Below are 23,008 nucleotides of genomic sequence, written 5' to 3' on the forward strand. Positions count from 1 at the left end.
TCTCTCTCTCTCTCTCTCTCTCTCTCTCTCTCTCTCTCTCTCTCTCTCTCTCTCTCTCTCTCTCTCTCTCTACACGAGCTAGAATGCCACCTCAAAGACCTCAATATATTCCCTCTTTTGTTTTCCAGGTATCCTCGCATCCTAACAGGAGGTGGATCACACATTGACATTTCTTACTGTAACACATTTCTGCTTTGCTGCCGCTGCTATTTTCCTCATCGTCGGACAAAAACAAAAACAAAACAAAAACCCTGTCATAACCCTGACATTGTAGCCTGCTTCTGTTGTGATAGGGGCCTGTCTGCTGTAAGAGCTTTAGATGATTACTGTGTCACTGTGGAAAGTGAACCCGCTTGCACTGCAGTAGGTACCCTGGATCGTATCTTGTTTTATTTGGCAGGTAGAACTGTATTTGCCTTGTGACCTTGCTGTAGACTGACTAGCGTAGGAGTAGGTCCCCTCAGAAACAGCTGTGTGCCTGGCCCTGAACATCTGGCTCTGCCATGGCGATGAGTGAGGACCCAGGGCATTAGACTTATTCGAGTGATTCATGCCTGAGATGAAGAGCACGTTGACAGGAGCTGGGCCGGCTGGGCTGGTATTATGTGAGGTAAACCTACTGCTCTCTAACTGACACATCAGCTGAACCCAGCCTCCCCGTGTGCAATACCATCTTTTAAACTGCACATACTGTAAGCTGGCTGCGGCATAGCTATTGGTTATGTACAATAGGTAATAGTTAAGCCCCCTTGTTTCTGTGAATACCGCATGTGTTAGTGTTATAAAGCACCCAGATTTGTTGCAGAATGTGGAGGAATCGGGAGCAAATGGATGATGTGTTGAGCAAATAAAATATTTTTTTCTCTGGGTGTTTTTGTGCTTCATCTTCATTTGCTTTCTTAAGTAAATCTCGCTGCGGGACACCATGGCCTCTTACTGTGGAGTGTGTGTGTGTGTGTGTTTGTGTGTGTGGGAGGGAAGGAAGGAAAGCTGTCACTTGTTCTCTCTCTAGAGGCCAGCACCCCAGGTTCCAACCCACTGATGACTCTTGCTCAAGCTGTATCTATCCAACAAGCCACACAGCTATTCAGATGTGTGAATATACAAGCAACAGAAGCCAGAGTGGAGAGGAGAAAAGAGGGCTGTTGCCAAGGGAGATATTTCTCTTCTATGGGCATTAGTTCAAAAACATTTCAGTCTGTACAATAAAAGGCACAGAAGGATTATCTAGATTTGAAAGTGTGTGTGTGGGCATATACTCGTTCTCCTTTTTCTAGATCATTATCTATCCTCATTCATTGAGCTAATGTCTAACCTCATTGTTAAGCCACTACACAAAATTGCCTGCTGTTAGGGCGATTACAAAAGTCTAAATATTTTTTTACAATGCTGTTGTTCATGGCCAATATCCAATCACACTGTAATACAAACTAACGCTGGCCCATCCATATTGTTTCCATGATCTCTTAGCTAAGTGATATGTGGAATGCCAGTAAGTCACGGTGACTCCCGGTGACTCTGACCTGTATCCGGCTGTTCTCCAGGGCGTTCTCCAGTTCCAGACTAGCTGCAGCCGTCTCCTGTTGGTGGGTCTGCCGTAGATGTTCTATGGCCGAGGCATGGAGGTGGTTCAGCTCAGAGCGCAGAGAGGCTAGGAACCAGAGAGAGAGAGAGACAGACAGGATCCTTAGGGAAGCGTCTCTAATTAAAACACATTCATCACACAGTACATCTCCTGCCTCTAATAAGCTATGTGATGGAATGTTCCAGTGTTGACCTTGATTCCTAAAGGGAGTGGCGGGCTGTGTTTAACAACACTAGCTTCCAATGACTTTTTCTAAAGGCTACAACCAAGTCTAGCATTTACCTAGAACGGTCCTCTATTACTACATATGGCCTTTCTCTCTCAAGGTCCTTACTCAGCATGTAAGGGCATTAGCCTTTACAGCATGGCTTTCGTTATTAGGGCTTTGACCCGGTGTGGCTCCCTCCCTGCCAGGGCCCTTAACCCAGTGTGAGACCCTGTGACCATTCCCCATCAGACCCTAACCCAGCCTGGCTCTTACCTAGCATGGCCTTGCCCTCGTCCTCCAGCTCGAAGCGTAGAGTCTGCAGCTCCTGCTCTGACTGTTGTTTGAGGGTCTCTATGCTGTGTCTGTGGGCCTCTCTCAGAGACTGGAGCTCTATGTGGTGCTGCTGCCGCAGACGATGCTCCAGCTCCTACACACACACACAGAGTTCAGAGGTCAGGAGGGACACACACAGGTTAGGACAAGGACAAACAAATGACATACAAATCTTTGTATATAACTTTTTGGCACGGATAACCATTATTTCCATCGCTAGAAGGGATAGTCTGAAACATATATGAAGAGTTCAGACAGTAAAGAGAAAGATCAGTTTGGGAGAATCTGGCAACAGCAACAATTAAACTCAACCAGTATGTTGCAGTGGGACTAAGTGTAGTTCAGTAACATAAGGGCCGAGAGGGACTCAGGCAGTGGCATGGCACCAGGGAGGGCCTTGCATGGGGCCAAAATACATATTTTAGACATTATTGCTGAACACTATAGAATTATATTACAATCAATTAGTACTTAAGTATTTCATCAGCAGCTTGTTGCGGCTATTGGAAGGCTGTCCTATGTTTTCCACCAACAACGAGCAAAACAGCACACAATACGCCACTCTAAACTCAATTGAGTAGACAGAGAGCCATTAACATGGTGAGGATAAAGTCACAGTGACATAAAGTAACACTAGACACCTGCTACTTCTCAAACCTCATGAATACGCCTTTCATTTCACACTATAATCTCCATTCATGGGAGGGAGGGAGGGAGGGTGTAGAGAAAGAGAGAGAGAGAGAGAAAGAAAGAGAGAGAGAGAAAGAAAGAGAGCGAGACAGTGGCCACAACACCAGATTGATAGGGATAAAACACTATTAAGATGGAAATAGAAAGATAGAATAGAAATGATTTCAATCAACATATGACTTGTATAAGACCAAATCAAATAGGCCTTACAGAGTAAACAGGAATAAATCAGCGGTGGAATTATGTTCTAGAAATTCTGTTTGTTGAATGCTGTACCCAACAGTTAGTGGTTGAGCCACATCAGTGTGAAGGGTGTGTGTGTGTGTGTGTGTGTGTGTGTGTGTGTGTGTGTATGTGTGTGTGTATGTATCGGCACAGTGTCCTTGTGGAGAAGGAAAGGTTTGGTCATGTCAGTATCATTCTAATGGCCGTCAGTGGGGACATTCTGTGCCTGGGCAGCAGGTCCTCTAATAGGCAACTGCTGGGAGAGTTCAATAGAAAGCAATGTCCCTAACCTCAGTGGGGGAAGAACCCCGTAGCGACAGCAGCACTTTTAGAATAGATAACAAGCTAAAGTCTCCCATCGCCACATACAAAGTTCCATATCAAACCATGTAGAAACATGGGAGTTAGAGGCCTCTGTAGGGAATGGCTATGTTGCTACTACAGTAACAAGGCTTATTTGAATGCGTATTTCTCGGAGTCTATATAGTGTAGTATCTAGATGTTCATTGTTAGGCTGGTGGTCCTTGGGTCGTGTTTGTGTTTTAGCTCATTCCTCTGTGTGTTCGTTCATGTATTGGTTGACAATGGTATGGGACCAGGCCAGTAAATGATCTATATATCTATAAATGATGATATATATAGCCCTGGGTCTGTTAAGTCTGTGTGCCCAGACTCATTAATGAACAGTTAGAAACACATGTAGTGGGAAACAGCCTATTTCCTTGTGTGCCTATTCATTCAGTTGATACTGTCTGCAGCCTGTGCACGGATGAGAAATAAGATTGAATGGAGAAAAATCTATAGCTTGCGAGAATCCCAAGATACACCATATTGTGTGTTCATACCAGAACTAGGTGATTTGCAGGAAATGTTTTACTGTGAAAAAGTAGATTGGATGTTAAAGTGAGCATTATATTATCATTGTATAACAGAGCTTGTCATGCAAATAGATACAATCAGGGGATATGTGTTCCTCCTGCAGGCAAGGTGAAACTAGAATTGTCCCTAATGCCTCAAACAAGACAATTCCGTTTGCTTTACTACACTCTAAATGCCTTTTTCCTCATAAAACATGTCCAGGACAAACTAAACCTGAATACATTTATCCCCGCAAAGGTTTAAACATTTAAACAACAACTTTGAGTCAACCTTGCCCCTATTTAAGAGACAACAGCTATTGAGATAAACGTGTTCCTAGGAGAGGTATATTTTCTCATTTGCAGACAGGAAAGACTTTTCGGCCCATTCAATCGCCGATGACTCATGGGTCTTATGCTTCTAATCCAATCTGTGGCTGGAGAGGTGAGACAGAATGCTCAGGGACAATGTGTCAGCTTTGCATGACCCCTTGACATAAACTCCATCCGAGGGTTTTAGAATCTCAAACAAAGCCTCCGAGTAAGGTTAAATTCATTTCAAAATGGCCTGTTGAGTGCAGAAAAACACATTTGTTCCCTTTTCCTTGGAGAGAAAAGGTTCAGTGTTAGAAAATGTGAATGTCCTTATATCTTTCTGAAGTCTGTATTTTAATGTAATGGGTCTTTTCTGGATTGATAAAGGAGTTCTGATTTACACTTCAACCTTGATAATGAAATGCCCAGACCAGTATTGAGATGTCAGTGTTTTGGGGTACAGTCAGTAAGTCTGTTTTATGTAAAGATGGAGAGCTGGGCATATCTGTTTTGTCACAAAGTGGTACCCGCTCTTTGGCTATCCAGTATTTATTTTTTGCGAGGAGCAAATCCAGCTTGCTCCAGCTGAGATTGTGCCACAGTGAACCCAGCAGCCCAGGTGCGTTTACTTAGTCAACACCAGTGAATAAATGAACAGAGCCAATCGTCTTCCTGACCTAGACCTCCACAGTTAACCCATGCATGAGCCTGGCTGTCAGTCCGCCTTTCAAGTATGAACACATAGCCCCCTCTTGCTACATGACACTCTCATGTCCTATAAACAGCTCTATGAGCAGAGGGGCTGATTTAAAAAGAGTTGGATCTGAGCATGAAGTTACTGAATATGCTAACACTGGGGCTCCTGGATGCGACTGGCTTATGGACCAGAATGTATTGCCCCCGGCTGTGCTGACAGCAAACTCACCACCATCTGAATTACTATTACACAGATGCCTCGCCAGATTCCCCAAATATTCCCATAATATTACATTACTGCACTACATTACTCATATTTAACGCCCTGGGACAATATTAGCTGTGTTGCATCGTAACTCCATCAAATACTATGCTGCTGCTGCTGCTCTGTAACCTATTTGTTTTAAAGTGCGAAGAATTGAAAAGCAGTGTGTCCCCCTGACAGCAATGATTCAATCAAGGCCAGGTCCAAATCACTGATACGCTCAGGAGTCAACTGCTCTACGTCTCTGGTAATGTTGATGGACTCACTGTTGCAAAAGTCCATCTGGCCACGTCACCAGCTATTTCACCAGTAAATCTTTCACTGTCTCTCCTCATTCTCTGCTCCTGACTGATATCCAGTCTTACTGACACTTCGGAGCCTACACTGGCCCATAATGCCTCATATCTAATCTAGTGCTCTAAAGTCACCAGATGGGAGCTTTCACACAGACAATGATTCTAACCACTTGTAAGCTGACAGAGATAATACGTAAATAAAGGGAAGAGGATATGGCACCCTGTAGAGCAGAGTTGCAATGATACAGATAAAAGAGGTAGTGATGTCACAGGGACAGAGGGAATGTCATGGCTACATCCCCCAGTAGACAGAGGGGTATGGGGGTGGTTTTTTAGGTCTGATGGTCAGGAAATGTACTATGACCGGAGACTTTATAGACAGACAGGTAGGGGCCACACCTTGAGGTCGTGCTGGCGGGTCTCGTCCAGGTCCTGCATGGCGCAGCAGTGGGCCTCCTGTAGGCTGTGCTCCCTGCGTTGGTGCTCCAGCTGCAGCTCCTGGAGCTGCTGGCTCAGGTGCTCCCGCTCCTGGCTGAACTGGGCCTGGAGCTGCTGCAGGGAGCTCTGCGACTGAGACAGCTGCATCTCCAGACTCTGCTTCAGCAACGAGATCTGATGAGAGGGAGGAGTAGAGAAGGGGAGAGGGAAGGAAGAAAATGGAGAGAGAGAGAGAGAGAGAGAGAGAAGGACGAGAGAGAGAGAGAGAGAGAGAGAGAGAGAGAGAGAGAGAGAGAGAGAGAGAGAGAGAGAGAGAGAGAGAGAGAGAGAGAGAGAGAGAGAGAGGGAATAGAGAAGAACAGGTGTGAAATAGCTGTTTGTCTGTCTACTTCACTGACAAACCTACGCCTACTTTGTTAACAAAAACAGATATCATTTTTTCCCGCTAGTTATGACCTGAAGCAACACAACATCACATTTTTGTTAGAGGGTGCAACAAAATGTCATTTTCCATTACGCCCTCAAAATCGTTATTTCAAAATGGTAGTAGGCCTGCAGCAACTTTGCCTGCTTTGTAACCTTTGGTGACGTCCAGTCAGTACTGTATTGTACGTGTCATCAACAGCTCAGTGTGTGATCAACATGAGAGCTCAGTCCTCATTACTAGTATTATTACTGTGAATAATGAGACTGACTGGGCCCAGAGCAAGAGAGGAGGGGTGTATGGGAAGAAGAGAACCACGGTGGTGACACCTCCACAAGTCACCCTGACTCTGCTGCTAACTACCAGGAAGCATCTGGAGCAAAGCCTTTGAGAAGGAGAGCTCTGTCTGAATGCCCTCCTTCCCCCCACATGCATTAATTTCCAGCATCTGCGTAATGAAACATTTGGACAACAAACAGTACAGAGTGCACAGTGCATTATCAATATGTTTGGCAAGCCAGTGAGAGGCAGATCAAAGACAATCTGCTATAATGCAGGGAAACTTAAATCCGTTTTACCTCATTTCTACCAGCATGTTAAATGTGCAACCAGAGGGAAAAGAACTCTAGACCACCTTTACTCCACACTCAGAGAAGTGTACAAAGCTCTCACTCGCCCTGCATTTGGCAAATCTGACCATAATTCTATCCTCTGCTTACAAGCAAAAACTAAAGCAGGAAGCACCAGTTACTCGGTCAATAATAAAGTGGACAGATGAAGCAGATGCTAAGCTACAGTACTGTTTTGCTAGCACAGACTGGAATATGTTCCGGGATTCTTCCGATGGCATTGAGGAGTACACCACATCAGTCATTGGCTTCATCAATAAGTGCATCGATGACGTCGTCCCCACAGTGACTGTACGTACATACCCCAACCAGAAGCCATGGATTACAGGCAACATCCGCACTGAGCTAAAGGGTAGAGCTGCGGCTTTCAAGGAGCGGGACTCTAACCCGGAAGCTTATAAGAAATCCCGCTATGCCCTCCGACGAACCATCAAACAGGCAAAGCGTCAATACAGGACTAAGATCGAAGTGACACGAGCCTACCAGACGAGCTAAATTACTTCTATGCTCGCTTCGAGGCAAGTAACACTGAAACATGCATGAGAGCATCAGCTGTTCCGGACGACTGTGTGATCACGCTCTCCGTAGCCGATGTGAGTAAGACCTTTAAACAGGTCAACATTCACAAGGCCACAGGACCAGACGGATTACCAGGACGTGTACTCCGAGCATGCGCTGACCAACTGGCAAGTGTCTTCACTGACATTTTCAACCTCTCCCTGTCTGAGTCTGTAATACCAACATGTTTCAAGCAGACCACCATAGTCCCTGTGCCCAAGAACACTAAGGTAACCTGCCTAAATGACTACCGACCCGTAGCACTCACGTCTGTAGCCATGAAGTGCTTTGAAAGACTGGTCATGGCTCACATCAACACCATTATCCCAGAAACCCTAGACCCACTCCAATTTGCATACCGCCCAGCTTGCATACCGCACAGATGATGCAATCTCTATTGCACTCCACACTGCCCTTTCACACCTGGACAAAAGGAACACCTATGTGAGAATGCTATTCATTGACTACAGCTCAGCGTTCAACACCATAGTGCCCTCAAAGCTCATCACTAAGCTAAGGACCATGGGACTAAACACCTCCCTCTGCAACTGGATCCTGGTGGTAAGGGTAGGTAACAACACATCCGCCACGCTGATTCTCAACACGGGGGCCCCTCAGGGGTGCGTGCTCAGTCCCCTCCTGTACTCCCTGTTCACTCATGACTGCATGGCCAGGCACGACTCCAACACCATCATTAAGTCTGCCAATGACACAACAGTGGTAGGCCTGATCACCGACAACGACGAGACAACGAGCTTCAGTGCCTTCAGAAAGTATTCACACCCCTCAACTTTTTCCACATTTTGTTGTGTTACAAAGTGGGATTAAAATGGATTTGTCATTTTTTTGTCAACGATCTGTTGTGTCAAAGTGGACAGAAAATTCTAACATTTGTAAAAAATAAATGTATTAAATAAGTACTCAACCCCCTGAGTCAATACATGTTAGAATCACCGTTGGCAGTGACTACAGCTGTGACTCTTTCTGGGTAAGTCTCTAAGAACTTTGCACACCTGGATTGTACAATATTTGCAGATTATTTTAAAAAAGTATTCAAGCTCTGTCATGTTGGATGTTTCTCATTGCTAGACAGCCATTTTCAAGTCTTGCCATAGATTTTCAAGATAATTTAAGTCAAAACTGTAACTAGGCCACTCAGGAACATTCAATGTCATCTTGGTAAGCAACTTCAGTGTAGATTTGGCCTTGTGTTTTAGGTTATTGTCCTGTTGAAAGGTAAATTTGTCTCCAAGTGTCTGTTGGAAAGCAGACTGAACCAGGTTTTCCTCTAGGATTTTGCCTGTGCCTAGCTTTATTCCGTTTATTTTTATCATTTAAAAAAACGTCCTAATCCTTGCCGATGACAAGCATACCCATAACATGATGCAGCCACCACCATGCTTGAAAATATAAAAAGTGGTAATCAGTGATGTGTTGGATTTGCCCCAAACATAACACTTTGTATTCTGGACAATTTATTTGCAGTTTTACTTTAGTGCCTTATTGCAAACAGGATGCATGTTTTGGATTTTTTTTTTTTCTGTACAGGCTTCCTTCTTATCACTCTGTCACGATCGTTGTAAGAAGTGGACCAAGGCGCAGCGTGATATGCATACATCTTTTAATGAGTACTTTATAACCATAACAAAACGATACGTGAAGTCCTAAGGTTAACAAACACAAACCTCTCCGGAACAAGATCCCACAAATGACAAGTGCAAAACAGGCTGCCTAAGTATGGTTCCCAATCAGAGACAACAAGCCACAGCTGCCTCTGATTGGGAACCACCCCGGCCAACATAGAAACACGAACTAGAAACTGAACATAGAACACTAAACATAGAAACTAACTCCCTGGCTCAACATATAATAGTCCCCAGAGCCAGGGCGTGACACACTCTGTCATTTAGGTTAGTATTGTGGAGTAACTACAATGTTGTTGATCCATCCTCAGTTTTCTCCTATCAACTCTGTAACTGTTTTAAATTCACCCTTGGCCTCATGGTGAAATCCCTGAGCGGTTTCCATCCTCTCCGGCAAATGCGTTAGGAAGGACGCCTGTATCTTTGTAGTGACTGGGTGTATTGATACACCATCGAAAGTGTAATTAATAACTTCACCATGCTCAAAGGGATATTCAATGTTTGCTTCTTTTTTTTTTTACCCATCTACCAATAGGTGCCCTTCTTTGCGAGGCATTGGACAACCTCTCTGGTCTTTGTGGTTGAATCTGTGTTTGAAATTCACTTCTCGACTGAGGGACCTTACAGATAATTGTATGTGTGGAGTACAGAGATGAGGTAGTCATTCAAAAATCATGTTAAACACTATTATTTCACACAGAGTGAGTCCATGCAACTTATTATGTGACTTGTTAAGCAACATTTTACTCTTCAACTTATTATGTGACTTGTAAAGCAACATTTTACTCTTCAACTTATTATGTGACTTGTTAAGCAACATTTTACTTTTCAACTTATTATGTGACTTGTTAAGCAACCTTTTACTCTTCAACTTATTATGTGACTTGTTAAGCAACCTTTTACTCTTCAACTTATTATGTGACTTGTTAAGCAACCTTTTACTCTTCAACTTATTTAAGCTTGCCATAACAAAGGGGTTGAGTACTTATTGACTCAAGACATTTCAGCTTTTCATTTTGTATTAATTCCACTTTGTAATCCATTTTAAGTTCAGGCTGTAACACAACAACATTTGGGGTGTGAATACTTTCTGAAGGCACTGTAGTTATTATGGCACAGCAGAGAGAGCCGAGCAGGAGGTACAGTAAATCACACGCCACTCAGAGAGGCTGTAATTCTGTCTCATCAAAAGAACAGAAATATACACCTTTCAGAGTCAGGAAGAGGAAAACACTCCAGTGTGAAGTGCACCAGGAGTCAGTTCCAGAGCACATAGAGAATATACATGTTCAGAAGAGGGCAGATTTAGGTAATGAGTGTTTCATGCGTGTTGCCTGGGAACTGGATGACGTTGGTTCACTGCTGTAGCAACCAGTCACAGTGGTTCTACAACAACCCTCTCTATATAGAGGAGTGAAGAGAGAAGCCAAACACACTTTGGTACATTCAGAAAGAAGAGAGATTTCAAACCAAAGCAGAGCATATAGACCAGGTAAAATACTCGATCTATCCCAAAGAAACACAACACTGCAAGTGTTGCCCACAACAAACCCTGATCTGCGTACAGCACACTGTAACAAAAGGAAAATGGATTGTCTGAAGTGAAACCAGCATCTTTACTGCAAGCCAGAGCGAGTACACACAACGGCATCATGCAAGCCACTCACACCAGTTGAATATATTTGTCTGTAAATACTGTATAGTGAGGGGGAAATAAAGAGGGAAATTGTGGAGCAGGTGTGTAAGTGGACTTTACACTTACATTAATGATTGACTTATGTAAAGCTTCACAGAGCGAGTGGCGCTATGGGTGAGAACAAAATACACAGGAACAGAGGAATACCTTCAGGAGTTAAAAACCCCCAAATAAACATTAAATACTGATCCAAAAGGACCAGGAGGGGAGGTAGGGGAGGGGAGCTTTGTATCAGGGAGAGGTTGGAGTGTCATGAGCGATAGCCAAGGTAGTGAGGACAGAGGAGACCCCTTTTCCCCCAGATGATGTTGGCTATTTCAATGTTCTGAAGGACGACAAGACAACGTGAAATATGTTGATATCTCAGTTTAGTTTCTAAAAATGAATATATGAAATAACTTTCCACTGTCAAACCTAACTATTCTCTGTGAAGTTCCCTGAATATTAATGCAATTAGCAAGTACAAGTGCTTTAAAAGTTTCAGTTTTAATTAGATTTGGTCCATTCAGTCCCCTTCACAGGGCTGCCAGTGCCAGTTTGGGAAGATTTAAAATGTAATAATTTGAATGGTATCCAGTAGAGGGGATTAAAATGACAACCTAAAATTCACCATGTTGTATCTTCTTACACTCCAGTCTTTCCCTATCTGTGTAAATGACAGTGCTAGCTATAATTGCGGTGGGAGTTACAGCTAAGGTAACAGAACAGGCTTCTCAGCAGTCTTTCATTGTGATGGCTACCTGCATATGCCGAGGCCGTGAGCACTCTCCTCTCACCTATTCATGGACATTAAGGAAGTGGATGATTTAAAATTGTATGACATACACTTCCAAATGGATGTTTCATGATATGATGGGTTAAGTGGTTAAAATGTATGCCCTATGTTATTGACCTTAAGGTACACTACCGGTCAAAAGTTTTAGAACACCTACTCATTCAAGGGTTTTTCTTTATTTTTACTATTTTCTACATTGTAGAATAATAGTGAAGACATCAAATATGTTTTAGATTTGTGATTATTCAAATAGCCACCCTTTGCCTTGATGACAGCTTTGCAAACTCTTGGCATTCTCTCAACCAGCTTCATGACGTAGTCACCTGGAATGCATTTCAATGAACAGGTGTGCCTTCTTAAAAGTTAATTTGTGGAGTTTATTTTCTTCTTATTGCGTTTGAGCCAATCAGTTGTGTTGTGACAAGGTATACAGAAGATAGCCGTATTTGGTAAAAGACCAAGTCCATATTATGGCAAGAACAGCTCAAATAAGCAAAGAGAAATGACAGTCCATCATTACTTTAAGACATGAAGGTCAGTCAGTATGGAACAGTTCAAGAACTTTGAAAGTTTCTTCAAGTGCAGTCGCAAAAACCATCAAGCGCTATCATGAAACTGGCTCTCATGAGGACCGCCACTGGAATGGAAGACCCAGAGTTACCTCTGCTGCAGAGGATAAGTTCATTAGAGTTACCAACCTCAGAAATTGCAGCCCAAATAAATGCTTCCCAGAGTTCAAGTAACATGCACATCTCAACATCAACTGTTCAGAGGAGACTGTGTGAATCAGGCCTTCATAGTTGAATTGCTTCAAAGAAACCACTACTAAAGGACACCAATAAGAAGAAGAGACCTGCTTGGTCCAAGAAACATGAGCAATGGACATTAGACCGGTGGAAATGTGTCCTTTGGTCTGGAGTCCAAATTGGAGATTTTTGGTTCCAACCGCCGTGTCTTTGTGAGACGCGGTGTGGGTGAACGGATGATCTCCGCATGTGTATTTACCACCATAAAGCATGGAGGAGGAGGTATTATGGCGTGGGGGTGCTTTGCTGGTGACACTGTCTGTGATTTATTTAGAATTCAAGGCACACTTAACCAGCATGGCTACCACAGCATTCTGCAGCGATACGCCATCCCATCTGGTTTGGGCTTAGTGGGACTATCATTTGTTTTTCAACAGGACAATGACCCAACACACCTCCAGGCTGTGTAAGAGCTATTTTACCAAGAAGGAGAGTGATGGAGTGCTGCATCAGATGACCTGGCCTCCACAATCCCCCGACCTCAACCCAATTGAGATGGTTTGGGATGAGTCGGACCGCAGAGTGAAGGAAAAGCAGCCAACAAGTGCTCAGCATATGTGGGAACTCCTTCAATACTGTTGTAAAAGCATTCCACGTGAAGCTGGTTGAGCGAATGCCAAGAGTGTGCAAAGCTGTCATCAAGGCTATTTGAAGAATCTCAAATATAAAATATATTTTGATCTGTTTAACACTTTTTTGGTTACTACATGATTCCATATGTGTTAGTTCATAGTTTTGTTATCTTCACTATTATTATACAATGTAGAAAATAGTAAAAATAAAGAAAAACCCTTGAATGAGTAGGTGGTCTAAAGCTTTTGACCGGTAGTGTATATTAAATCCCTATAGAAATCTCAGCCAAACCTTTGCACTGATGATACTAGTGGACAGACTTAGAAATGATGTAGTCCTCTTACTGTTCAGTTATCCTGGAGCCCAGCCCAGTGTGTATATCACAATACCCAGCTGGTGCAGCAGGGTGAGGGTGAACTGTCTCTTACCTGCTCCAGTAGGTCCTCCACCTTCCTCTGCCAGCTCTCGCGGGCACTGCCCAGCTCCTGCTCCTTGTTCTGGGCCAGCTGGGTGAGGGCTGCCCTCTTGTCATCCTCATGATCCTCCCTTAGCTCCTCACGCAGCTTCTTACACTCCTGCCTGTGGACATACACACCAAATGCACACAATTACCATTAGTTTAAATACATAGAAGATAACAATGATTATCCAGGGCTCAGCCCATCACAATAATGTGAGTTTGACTCCGAAAGCAAAACCTTCTTGAAATAACTTAATGGAGTAGTAATATATTCTCATAAATTCCAAAACACTGAAGCTGCTGCAAATCATATACAGCAGCGCCCTGTTTTACAGTAACGTTAGGTCAACATATTCTAGTGAGCATCATGCAAGTCATGCTTGCAAGAGCACGTTTTAAGACCCTTTCACAAACTCCACTTCTCATTGGATGCAGCACAGCCAAGACATTTGTTAGGAGCAAAAAGAACAGAAAGAAAAATATGTCGTTATTTTTAATAAACAGAATTCATTTGCACTCATCTCAAGAGCACACTGTGTGTACAGTGAACATGAGAGAAGAGAGATGGGGGCTGACTAACACTCTCTCCCAGTCTGCTACAGTGAAGATGTTAATGCATGCGTCGGTACACGGCGCAGCCTGGGACACAGAGGGTCTCTAAGAGGTTAACAGCTCGACATTATGTCCTGTAATTGCTGAACATTTCCAGCACGCCGCTGGCTGTCGGAGCTCTGGAGGTGTTCAGAGTCCATTTCCTTGGGAGCGGAGCAGAGCGTACATCTGTGTAGAATTCCCCACGCCGTCATGCAAACGTCTCCCACCTCACCATCTCAGTGCTATTCAATGCCCACGTGTTTAACGGCGCTGCAAAGACCTTTTAGTAGGAGTGCGGACTGCATGTTAATATTTATTTAGCAGAGAATGCCGTTGTTAAGTGCGGGGCGCCACCAATGTTTTTGTCCCTCCTAACAGCAGATGAGCGCCAGGGTGAGTGAGTGCTCTGATGCAACACCAGAGTACCACGGTTTAGCCCTGTGACACTTCTGCAAGGACACGTGTTGATCCTCATCGCTTCAGAAAAACACAGACAGACACACTGCTCTTAGGGACTTTATATTGTAAAGAGACTCATATTCATATTCATACCCCAGCCCCAAATCCCCAATCTGGCTAATTACCTAGGAGGGCACTCAGCACCTGGTGAGCGGAGGAGTTGGGAAGGAAGAGGGGGTGAGTGTGTAGAGTAGGCAGGGAGGATGGAGGAGAGTGTAGGCAGTAGGGGAGAATGGAGGAAGGAGAGTGGAGCATGTAGAGGGAGGAGAATGGGAGGGTATAGTGAGAATGGAGGCATTACGTCAGTGTGACATCCCCGTTGAGATCAAAGCCTTCAGTCTAAACATCAGAAAGCAGCAGAGAGATGACAGGCAGTCAGTCACAAATGGACTCCATCCAGTGGCGTAGTGCAGTTTCACAGGGACGTTTTTGACCGTCTCCGCGGTGGCTCCGTTGATGAGGATGGGGGTGTGCCCAGCCTGGTTCCTCATGAAGTCCAAAATCAGCTAATTTGTTTTGCTGACGTTGAGGGAGAGGTTGTTTACCTGGAAACCACGCTGTCAGAGTACCAATCTCCTCTTTGTAGGCCGTCTCGTCATTGTTGGTAATCAGGCATACTACTCTTGTGTTGTCAGTGAACTTGATAATAGAGTTGGAACTGTGTGAGGCCACGCAGCTGTGGGTATACAGGGAGTACAGGAGGGGACTGAGGACGCACCCTTGTAGTCCTCAGTCCCCTCGGGAGAGCAGAAACTCGTTCATGTACGTTTCCCCCATCGCAATACTTGTTACTGGTCATGAAGCAGACACCACCGCCTTTGTTCTTGCCAGAGAGAGCCCGCTTCCTATCCGCTCGATGAACTGTAAAACTCGCTGGTTGTATATAATTTGTTTGGATGTCGGAGGAAAGCCAAGTCTCAGAAAAACAGAGTATGTTGCAGAATCTGATGTCCCTCTGGAAGGAGATCCTCGCTCTCAAATGTATTCACTAATGAGTAGTATGCTCGGTAATGGAGGACGGGTCGCCCGGCGCCTCAACCTCACTAAGACCCCTCCACGTCTGCCTCTCCGTCTGCATCTTTATTTCCTTCTTTCCGGTAGGACTCCCAGGCTACCCGGCGCCTCACTGAAGAGGCTACACCATTGTTCCGCCGTCTCCGGGAATTCGGGAAGTTCGGGTGAATGGTGAGTACCCAGCAATTCATATTCCAATAGTTCTACCGGGTGTATGAAGTAATGCATTAAACAAACAGAGTAAGAAAATTTAAGAAAACACTAGAAAAAGTAGAAACCTGCAAAGTTTTCTAGGAGCTCGAGGCGAGGCTACCATGTTCATTCGGCATCATCATCCTTTATAATCGTGAGAGAAATTGAACTAGTTAGTTATACACCCTGACCTATTAGTTATACACACTGACCTGTTCAACGAACATGCTACCTTGTCCCGGACCTGCTGTTTTCGACCCTCTCTCTCTCTCTCCCGCACCTGCTGTCTCAACCTTTGAATGCTCAGCTATGAAAAGCCAACTGACATTTACTCCTGAGGTGCTGACCTGTTGCACCCTCTACAACCACTGTGATTATTATTTGACCCTGCTGGTCATCTATGAACGTTTGATCTGTCTTATAATCTCCACTCGGCACAGCCAGAAGAGGACTGGCCACCCCTCAGAGCCTGGTTCCTCTCTAGGTTTTTTCCTAGGTTCCTGCCTTTCTAGGGAGTTTTTCCTAGCCACTGTGCTTCTACATCTGCATTACTTGCTGTTTGGGGTTTCTGTATAAGCACTTTGTGACATCAGCTGATGTAAAAAGGGCTTTATAAATACATTTTATTGATTGATTATACCTAGGTAAGTTACAAGGTTAACTGACTTTTCTCAAAACGTATCTCATTGTGGCTAGCTACTTGTCCCTCATGCTAGCCTTTACAGCAAAATATCACTTCAGAAACATCAATATACAAAATATTGATATGACCAGCATTGTAGACAATTTCTCCCCTCTTGCTGCAGCTTAAGCTAACCTCGAAATAACAGATAAATGTAATACAAATCTCCTAATGTATTTTTATTTTGTTTTATAGCACTAATGCTCAAGGGCTAATTTCATTTTTTAAGCATATGTTGCAGAACAGTGATTTAAAATACTGGACAAAGACAAATCTTAAGGGGGTTAGCCATCAGTGACGAAATTGACAAGCCACTGACGGAGTTGACAAAAGATACTCAAAACAGAATTAGTAACATATGGAAATTGACTCATTTGAAAATCCCCAATAAAAACATAACCATTCTATCAGCTGTTTCAGCACTCTGACGGAGTTGACGTTAGATAAAAATCGGAGTTGAAGTTTTACGGAGTTTACAAAAAAAAATGTTTTCTGCTTCATTCAAGTGGCATACACAGTAGCAATTTATTTTCTTTGTCAGTTGCTTTATGTATGTACCATATTTGAACCAAAATTAATATTCTATCTTAATCTATAAGGCAGATGGAGTTGACAGTTTATGGTTGTGACCATGATGATTCCAATATTGTTTCTTTAAATCTATCAGAAGTAGAGAACTTTGCAGACCATGAGTGGTCTTGTTCCACACATTTTAAAAACATTTTTTAACCTTTATTTAACCAGGTAAGCCAGTTGAGAACAAGTTCTCATTTACAACTGCGACCTGGCCAAGATAAAGCAAAGCAGTGCAATAAAAGCAACAGCACAGAGGTACACATGGGACAAAACAAAACATACAGTCAATAACACAATAGAAAATCTATATACAGTGTGTGCAAATGTAGTAAGTTATGGAGGTAAGGCAATAAATAGGCCATAGTGCAAAATAATTACAATTTAGTATTAACACTGGAATGATAGATGTGCAGAAGATGATGTGCAAATAGAGATACTGGGATGCAAATGAGCAAAATAAATAACAATATGGGGATGAGGTAGTTGGGTGGGCTAATTACAGATGGGCTGTGTACAGGTGTAGTGATCGGTAAGCTGCTCTGACAACTGATGCTTAAAGTTAGTGAGGGAGATAAGAGTCTCCAGCTTCAGAGATTGTTGCAGTTCGTTCCAGGCATTAGCAGCAGAGAACTGGAAGGAATGGCGGCCAAAGTAGGTGTTGGCTTTGGGGATGACCAGTAAGATATTCATGCTGTAATGTAATGATGACATGAATAAGTGGTCCTTGTGGTATAGCTGACCCTGCTCATTCCTTATTAATTTAGAATTGTATACATATCTGACAGAATTGACAAAATCTCCGGACACATCTTTTATGAATCACAGTTTTGAGTAATATTATATTTTGAGAAATATTCTTTAAAGTCACAGAGGGCTATTAATTTTTTTTATTAATATCCATTAATCCATCATTTTTTGGAGAGTTTGAAATTGGGATCCTTTGCTCTGGACAAGGGCATTTCCAGGCATAGAGCCGACATGAAATGACTAATATTTAAAGTATTTAGATACAAAAAATATATATATATATATATTCCCATATACATTTTCCCTAAATGTAAATGTTAAACTTAAATAATGCAACAAAATCTTTTTTTTTTTTTTTACTATAAAAATAAAGTTTCCCTGCTGAACAAGGATTGTCTGACTTTCAAGAATCCCTGAGCTAATTTCCTGTAATTCTACACATTTTGCCATGAGGCTGAGAGACAATGTTGCAGTTTTAAAGCTAATTTCCTGTAATTCTACACATTTTGCCATGAGGCTGAGAGACAATGATGCAGTTTTAAAGCTAATTTCCACCCCAAAAATGCATGGCTTATGACTTGTTCATATGCTATCTGGGGTCCTGACCTCCGGGGGGGACCCTAACCCAACAACAACAAAGCTTGTGGGCCCCCCGCCTTGCGGGGGCTGCGGGGATGTGTGCTACGCCAGTGACTCCATCAACTAACTGTCTAAACAGCAATATCATTTCTTCCCCCTACATCTGGGGCACACCAACGCCAATAAATGCATCTCTCACAAAGCTTTAGTTTGACTGAGGTAAATCTCAACTGATAGAAACTCACTGTGGACGTTCATTATACCCGGTTCTGACATCACCGCACTGAAACACACAGTAACAAACTTCCTGTCCTATTCTATCCGTCTGGAATGGTGGACCTTAAAGGACTATCTCTCTCAGCACAAAACAAAGCCAAACCAGCTCCGTTCAATCATTCTCTGCCTGTGACGCTACACTTGTGTGTGTGTGTGTGTATGTGGGCGTGTGTGCGTATTCTCTGTGTGTGTGTTCTCTGTGCAGTTGTGCGCTGCGACGCGCCAGATGACACACACAGTGTCTCCTGTGGTTGATGAACTTGAAAGGCGGTCATAGACGCTGCGGTGCTGTGTGGTGGTGCCGCCCGTCTGCATTGTCCCTCTTGCTAATGCCGTTCATGTTCAAGCCCACCATTACGTAAGGTAAACAGAGAGAGGAGGCTTTAATGTGGTTAGGGGCTCTGGTATTTCTGCTGCTGTATCTTCCTCCACATCACCAGCCAAGCTCCCCGTGAGGAGCAGGAGGAGAGATGTGTCTGACAGTCAGTTACAGGACATGAAAGAGAGGCGCTTCTTAGCACCTCTTCCTACTGAGAACAGCCTAGAACAGAGGAGGGAGGAAGAAAATGGGAATATCTCTCCCTCTGCCTTCACCTCTCTCTTTCTCTCTCTCCCTCTTTCACCCTGAGTGGCATGTTGGCTCGAGTTAGACATGGCAGAAGTACAATCAGAACCCCCGCAGGTTGTGTTTTGCATTATGTTTACTAGAGAAGAAGAAGCAGTCTTCAATTTAGTTTTAATTACTATCTCACTTAATGAAAATACTAAATGCTGTCAGAACTAAAGAGCATGTAAAATTCATAACTTACAAAATGAAAAGAAGCTGAAGGGAATGCAATTGTGAAATATGGACATTGAGAGAGGAGGGTAAATTAAACTTAATTACAGTACAAGAGATAAAGAAGAGGACAGAATAAAACGTTGAGCCAATGCTGGACTGGATGGTTTTATTGTAGAACTCCATGTGTAGCAGAGCCTTCCTGGTAATCAGGAATCCTTAATGCTGTATTAACACATTCCTTGACCCCAGCAATGGAGAGAGACACTAATTGGACTCTGTCTGATGAGCTAGGATGAACTTCCTCCTCATCTCCAGTGTCACATCCCTGAGCTGCAGTTCTGTTCACATCATGATTCACATGTCCCTGATGTGCTGTAGAAGCATTGAGATTCAAATGGCCCTTTATTTTGACAACAAAGCCTTTTTACACTTGAAATTCATAAGCAGTGGCTTGTCACTCGGGCTCAAATCCTTTCTCATATCTACCTCATTACCATCCCCTCTCTCTCCTTTGAGCCAGAACAGGCAGCAGCAGCGGCAGTGAGATCGCTTGGTGAACAACCATCTTTGCTTCAGCCGAAAAACACATTTAGAGGTAGGCGAGGGCAGCGGCTGAACAAGTGTTGTGAAAAATGAAGGCCTCCTGCTGGGCTGGGATCAGGGACCAGCCCTGGACTGGTATTATTGGTATGAAGCTGGTTCTGGAGTCACTGTATCATGGCCCTCGTCTTAGTGTCACTGTTTCAATTACTGCAAGCCAAACTCTTTCACTTACCCTCTCCATCACCATCATTGGCACAAACAAACAAGAAACACATGCAGGCACAAACGCACGCATGCACGCACACACACACACACACACACACACACACACACACACACACACACACACACACACACACACACACACACACACACACACACACACACACACACACACACACACACACACACACACACACACACACACACACACACACACACACACACACACACACACACACACACACACACCTTAAGGTCTCGGTCCACTTGAGCTCCAGTTCCAGCGCCATCTTGTCCATCTTGAGCTTCTCGTCCTCTTTAGTGGTGATGACTTTAGCCTCATGCTTCTTCTTCTGGGCCTCCATTTCTCCCTGAGAGGGGGAAGGAGAAGAAGAGAAAGACAGGAATAAAGAGAGAAAGGGTTCATAATATTAGCCCTCATGATAAACAACACAATTGAGCATGTGATCTAACCCAGTATGTCCAGGACTCAACACACACTACTACCAATGAGGATCTTGGGGCCATGTGTGAACATGGGACAGTGCTCTGTGTGATCAGTCAGAGGAGAGGAAATAAGTCTGGACCTACTGCCATCAATACTGCTCCAAAACTTCCCCTGACATTCAGACTACAGCCTGCTTCATTATGCAGGACCAGAGAGAGAGAGGAGAGAGAGGGACAGGAGAGAGAGGAAAGGGAGAGAGAAGAGAGGGAAGAGGGGAGAGGAGAGAGGGAGAGAGAGAGAGGAGCCCCAGCAGGTCAAGGGCATAATGAAGTGCTAATGCCATATGGACTCCTTAAAGATGAGAACAGAATTCACAATCTGAGCCTGATTAGGTATGCCAACCCAAAGCTGCTGGAAAGCCTGCCTGGCATATCAAGAATTGGAATCTGGGACAAAGCAGGTAGACGTGATACATTTGGTAAGGGAATAGACTCAACGCTAGGGGATCAATTCAGGACATTTCAACTTTATTACCCCCCATAAATAAGCTTAATACACAATCAATAAATACCTGGTCAGAAGAGGGAATGGGGAAGGAAAATCGTTAGGGTTCCTGATGGAGAATCCAATGGCTCCCTGATGAGGAGAACCCACCAAGGACCCAGGAAAATCTATGTGTGTGTGTGTGTGTGTGTGTGTGTATGTGTGTGTAGCATGCCTGTGTGTGTGTGTGTGTATTTGTACTGTAACAGTGCTCTCACCTGCAGGGCGGTCAGCAGGTTGCTGGTCTCTCTCAGTCTGGCCCTGGTAGCGTCCAGCTCCTCCACTAGTTTGTCCTGGGCCTCCTTCAGGTTGGAGATGTGTCCCTCTGCTGAACCCATGCCCTGCTCACCCTCCTTCACCAGCTCCTGCAGGCGCAACACCTACACACAGGGGAGGGACAGACAGGGAGGGAGAGCAGACCCACACTCAGCACATAGAACAAGAATCAAGGCTAGAAGTATATCATACACCACAGTACCCAGACAGGCTTTAAAAACAGCTGTAATGAAGTAGAGTCAAATCTATTCCCTTTTGTAATAAATTCCAATTGGGAAACTGCACTTCAAATGAGTCAAGACACACTCTACACATCAGCAGCTGTTCTCTAGAAGTCTATCATACATCTCAGTGCTCAGAGAGGCCTTCACATCGTAACCAGCTGTAATTAACTCTTAGACATTCCCTTTAGTAGAGTTGGGAAACTGCACTTCAAATGAGCCAAGACATACTTATATATTCTCTACCTGCTGTTCTTTTCCTTTCAAACCTGGTTTGTTTTCTGAGAATAGATAGCATCAAACTTCAAAGATGACCAATTAGCACCAGTAATTCTAATTCCATGTGGCTGACCACAATAAATAGCCAAAATCAGTTGAGAAAGAGGAGAGATCTGATAGGTAGGGTGACTCCTGACTGACCTCCTGATTGGCTTGTTCAAGTTTGGCGGCGAGCTCCTCCCTCAGGCTGTCCAGTTGTTGTCTGAGATGGTTCTTCTGCTCCTCCAATGAGAGCCTCTCCCTCTCAAACTGCTGCTCCATTTCCTGTAGACAAACCACAAAGACTGTTATAATAATCCCAGCACAATAACCATTACAGGGTTTACAGTATTATAGGCTCTTTATGAATTGAAAATACTTTGTAGATATGGCTGCAATAATTGTGCTTTTAGAGGAAAATCAATGCCAGTTTAAAGGGAATGACTAGTACATGAAAGGACAATAGTTGGCATTATTCACATGAATACACTAATAAGAGTTCTGTCAGCGTCGTTGTTACACAATCTGGTAATATGGACTCAGTGTAGCTCTTTGGAGGAGGGCTTGTATTAAGAGCTGTTATATGTAGGAGGTTGTGTGTGTGTGTGTGTGTTTCAATCACAAGTGACACATTAATGTTGTACCCCTGGGCAGGTGGTTAATATCCTGCTGGGAAAATGGATGAGTGAGTTCATTATTTAAGCAATGTCAGGCCACTCAAGACAAGGATGTCTGCAAAGCAAATGTCTCATTATGGAACTCCATTTTCAGGGAGAAAAGATTTCTTGCTGTGACGGTGCGATATCATGGATCAAATGCAGCCTTCAGACATTTCTCGTATGGGATAGATTGCTAGTCTACCATTTCACTCTCATTGCAGGATATTTGTGCCAGTGGGTGACACCGCAGTGACAATATAAAACAGTAGACATCACCATAGCGGGGACAGGCCTACGAGATGGAAGGAATGAGTGGCATTTTTAGTACCAAGCATGGAAATGACAAAAAAAAAAGACTTCTTATGAAATTCTCAACAGCTCTGCATCTGTTAATGTCAGCACTGAGCATTCGACTGTGGACAGGACATTGTTCAAAACACTTCATATAGGCCTACATCTTTTACGA

The 23,008-nt window shown here is 43.8% G+C and overlaps 1 protein-coding gene across 1 annotated transcript in view; it reads right to left on the bottom strand.

Moving 5' to 3' along the window:
* Positions 1–1,523: 1,523 nt before the first annotated feature.
* LOC311122473 (protein FAM184A-like) overlaps positions 1,524–23,008 on the bottom strand; it is a gene marked incomplete at its 3' end in the record, with an annotated part of 95,345 nt that continues 73,860 nt past the window's right edge. Inside the window, exons 6-13 of the mRNA XM_084196822.1 lie at positions 22,046–22,168; positions 21,347–21,508; positions 20,387–20,508; positions 13,441–13,591; positions 10,925–10,966; positions 5,870–6,082; positions 2,067–2,220; positions 1,524–1,651 (exon numbers count right to left, since the gene is read on the bottom strand). Of these exons, the coding sequence (XP_084052948.1) occupies positions 1,524–1,651; positions 2,067–2,220; positions 5,870–6,082; positions 10,925–10,966; positions 13,441–13,591; positions 20,387–20,508; positions 21,347–21,508; positions 22,046–22,168 (1,095 nt within the window). The remainder of the gene's footprint in view (positions 1,652–2,066; positions 2,221–5,869; positions 6,083–10,924; positions 10,967–13,440; positions 13,592–20,386; positions 20,509–21,346; positions 21,509–22,045; positions 22,169–23,008) is intronic.

Source organism: Coregonus lavaretus (genome assembly GCF_964263955.1).
Source record: "Coregonus lavaretus genome assembly, contig: HAP1_SCAFFOLD_1385, whole genome shotgun sequence".
NCBI classification, from domain to species: domain Eukaryota; kingdom Metazoa; phylum Chordata; class Actinopteri; order Salmoniformes; family Salmonidae; genus Coregonus; species Coregonus lavaretus.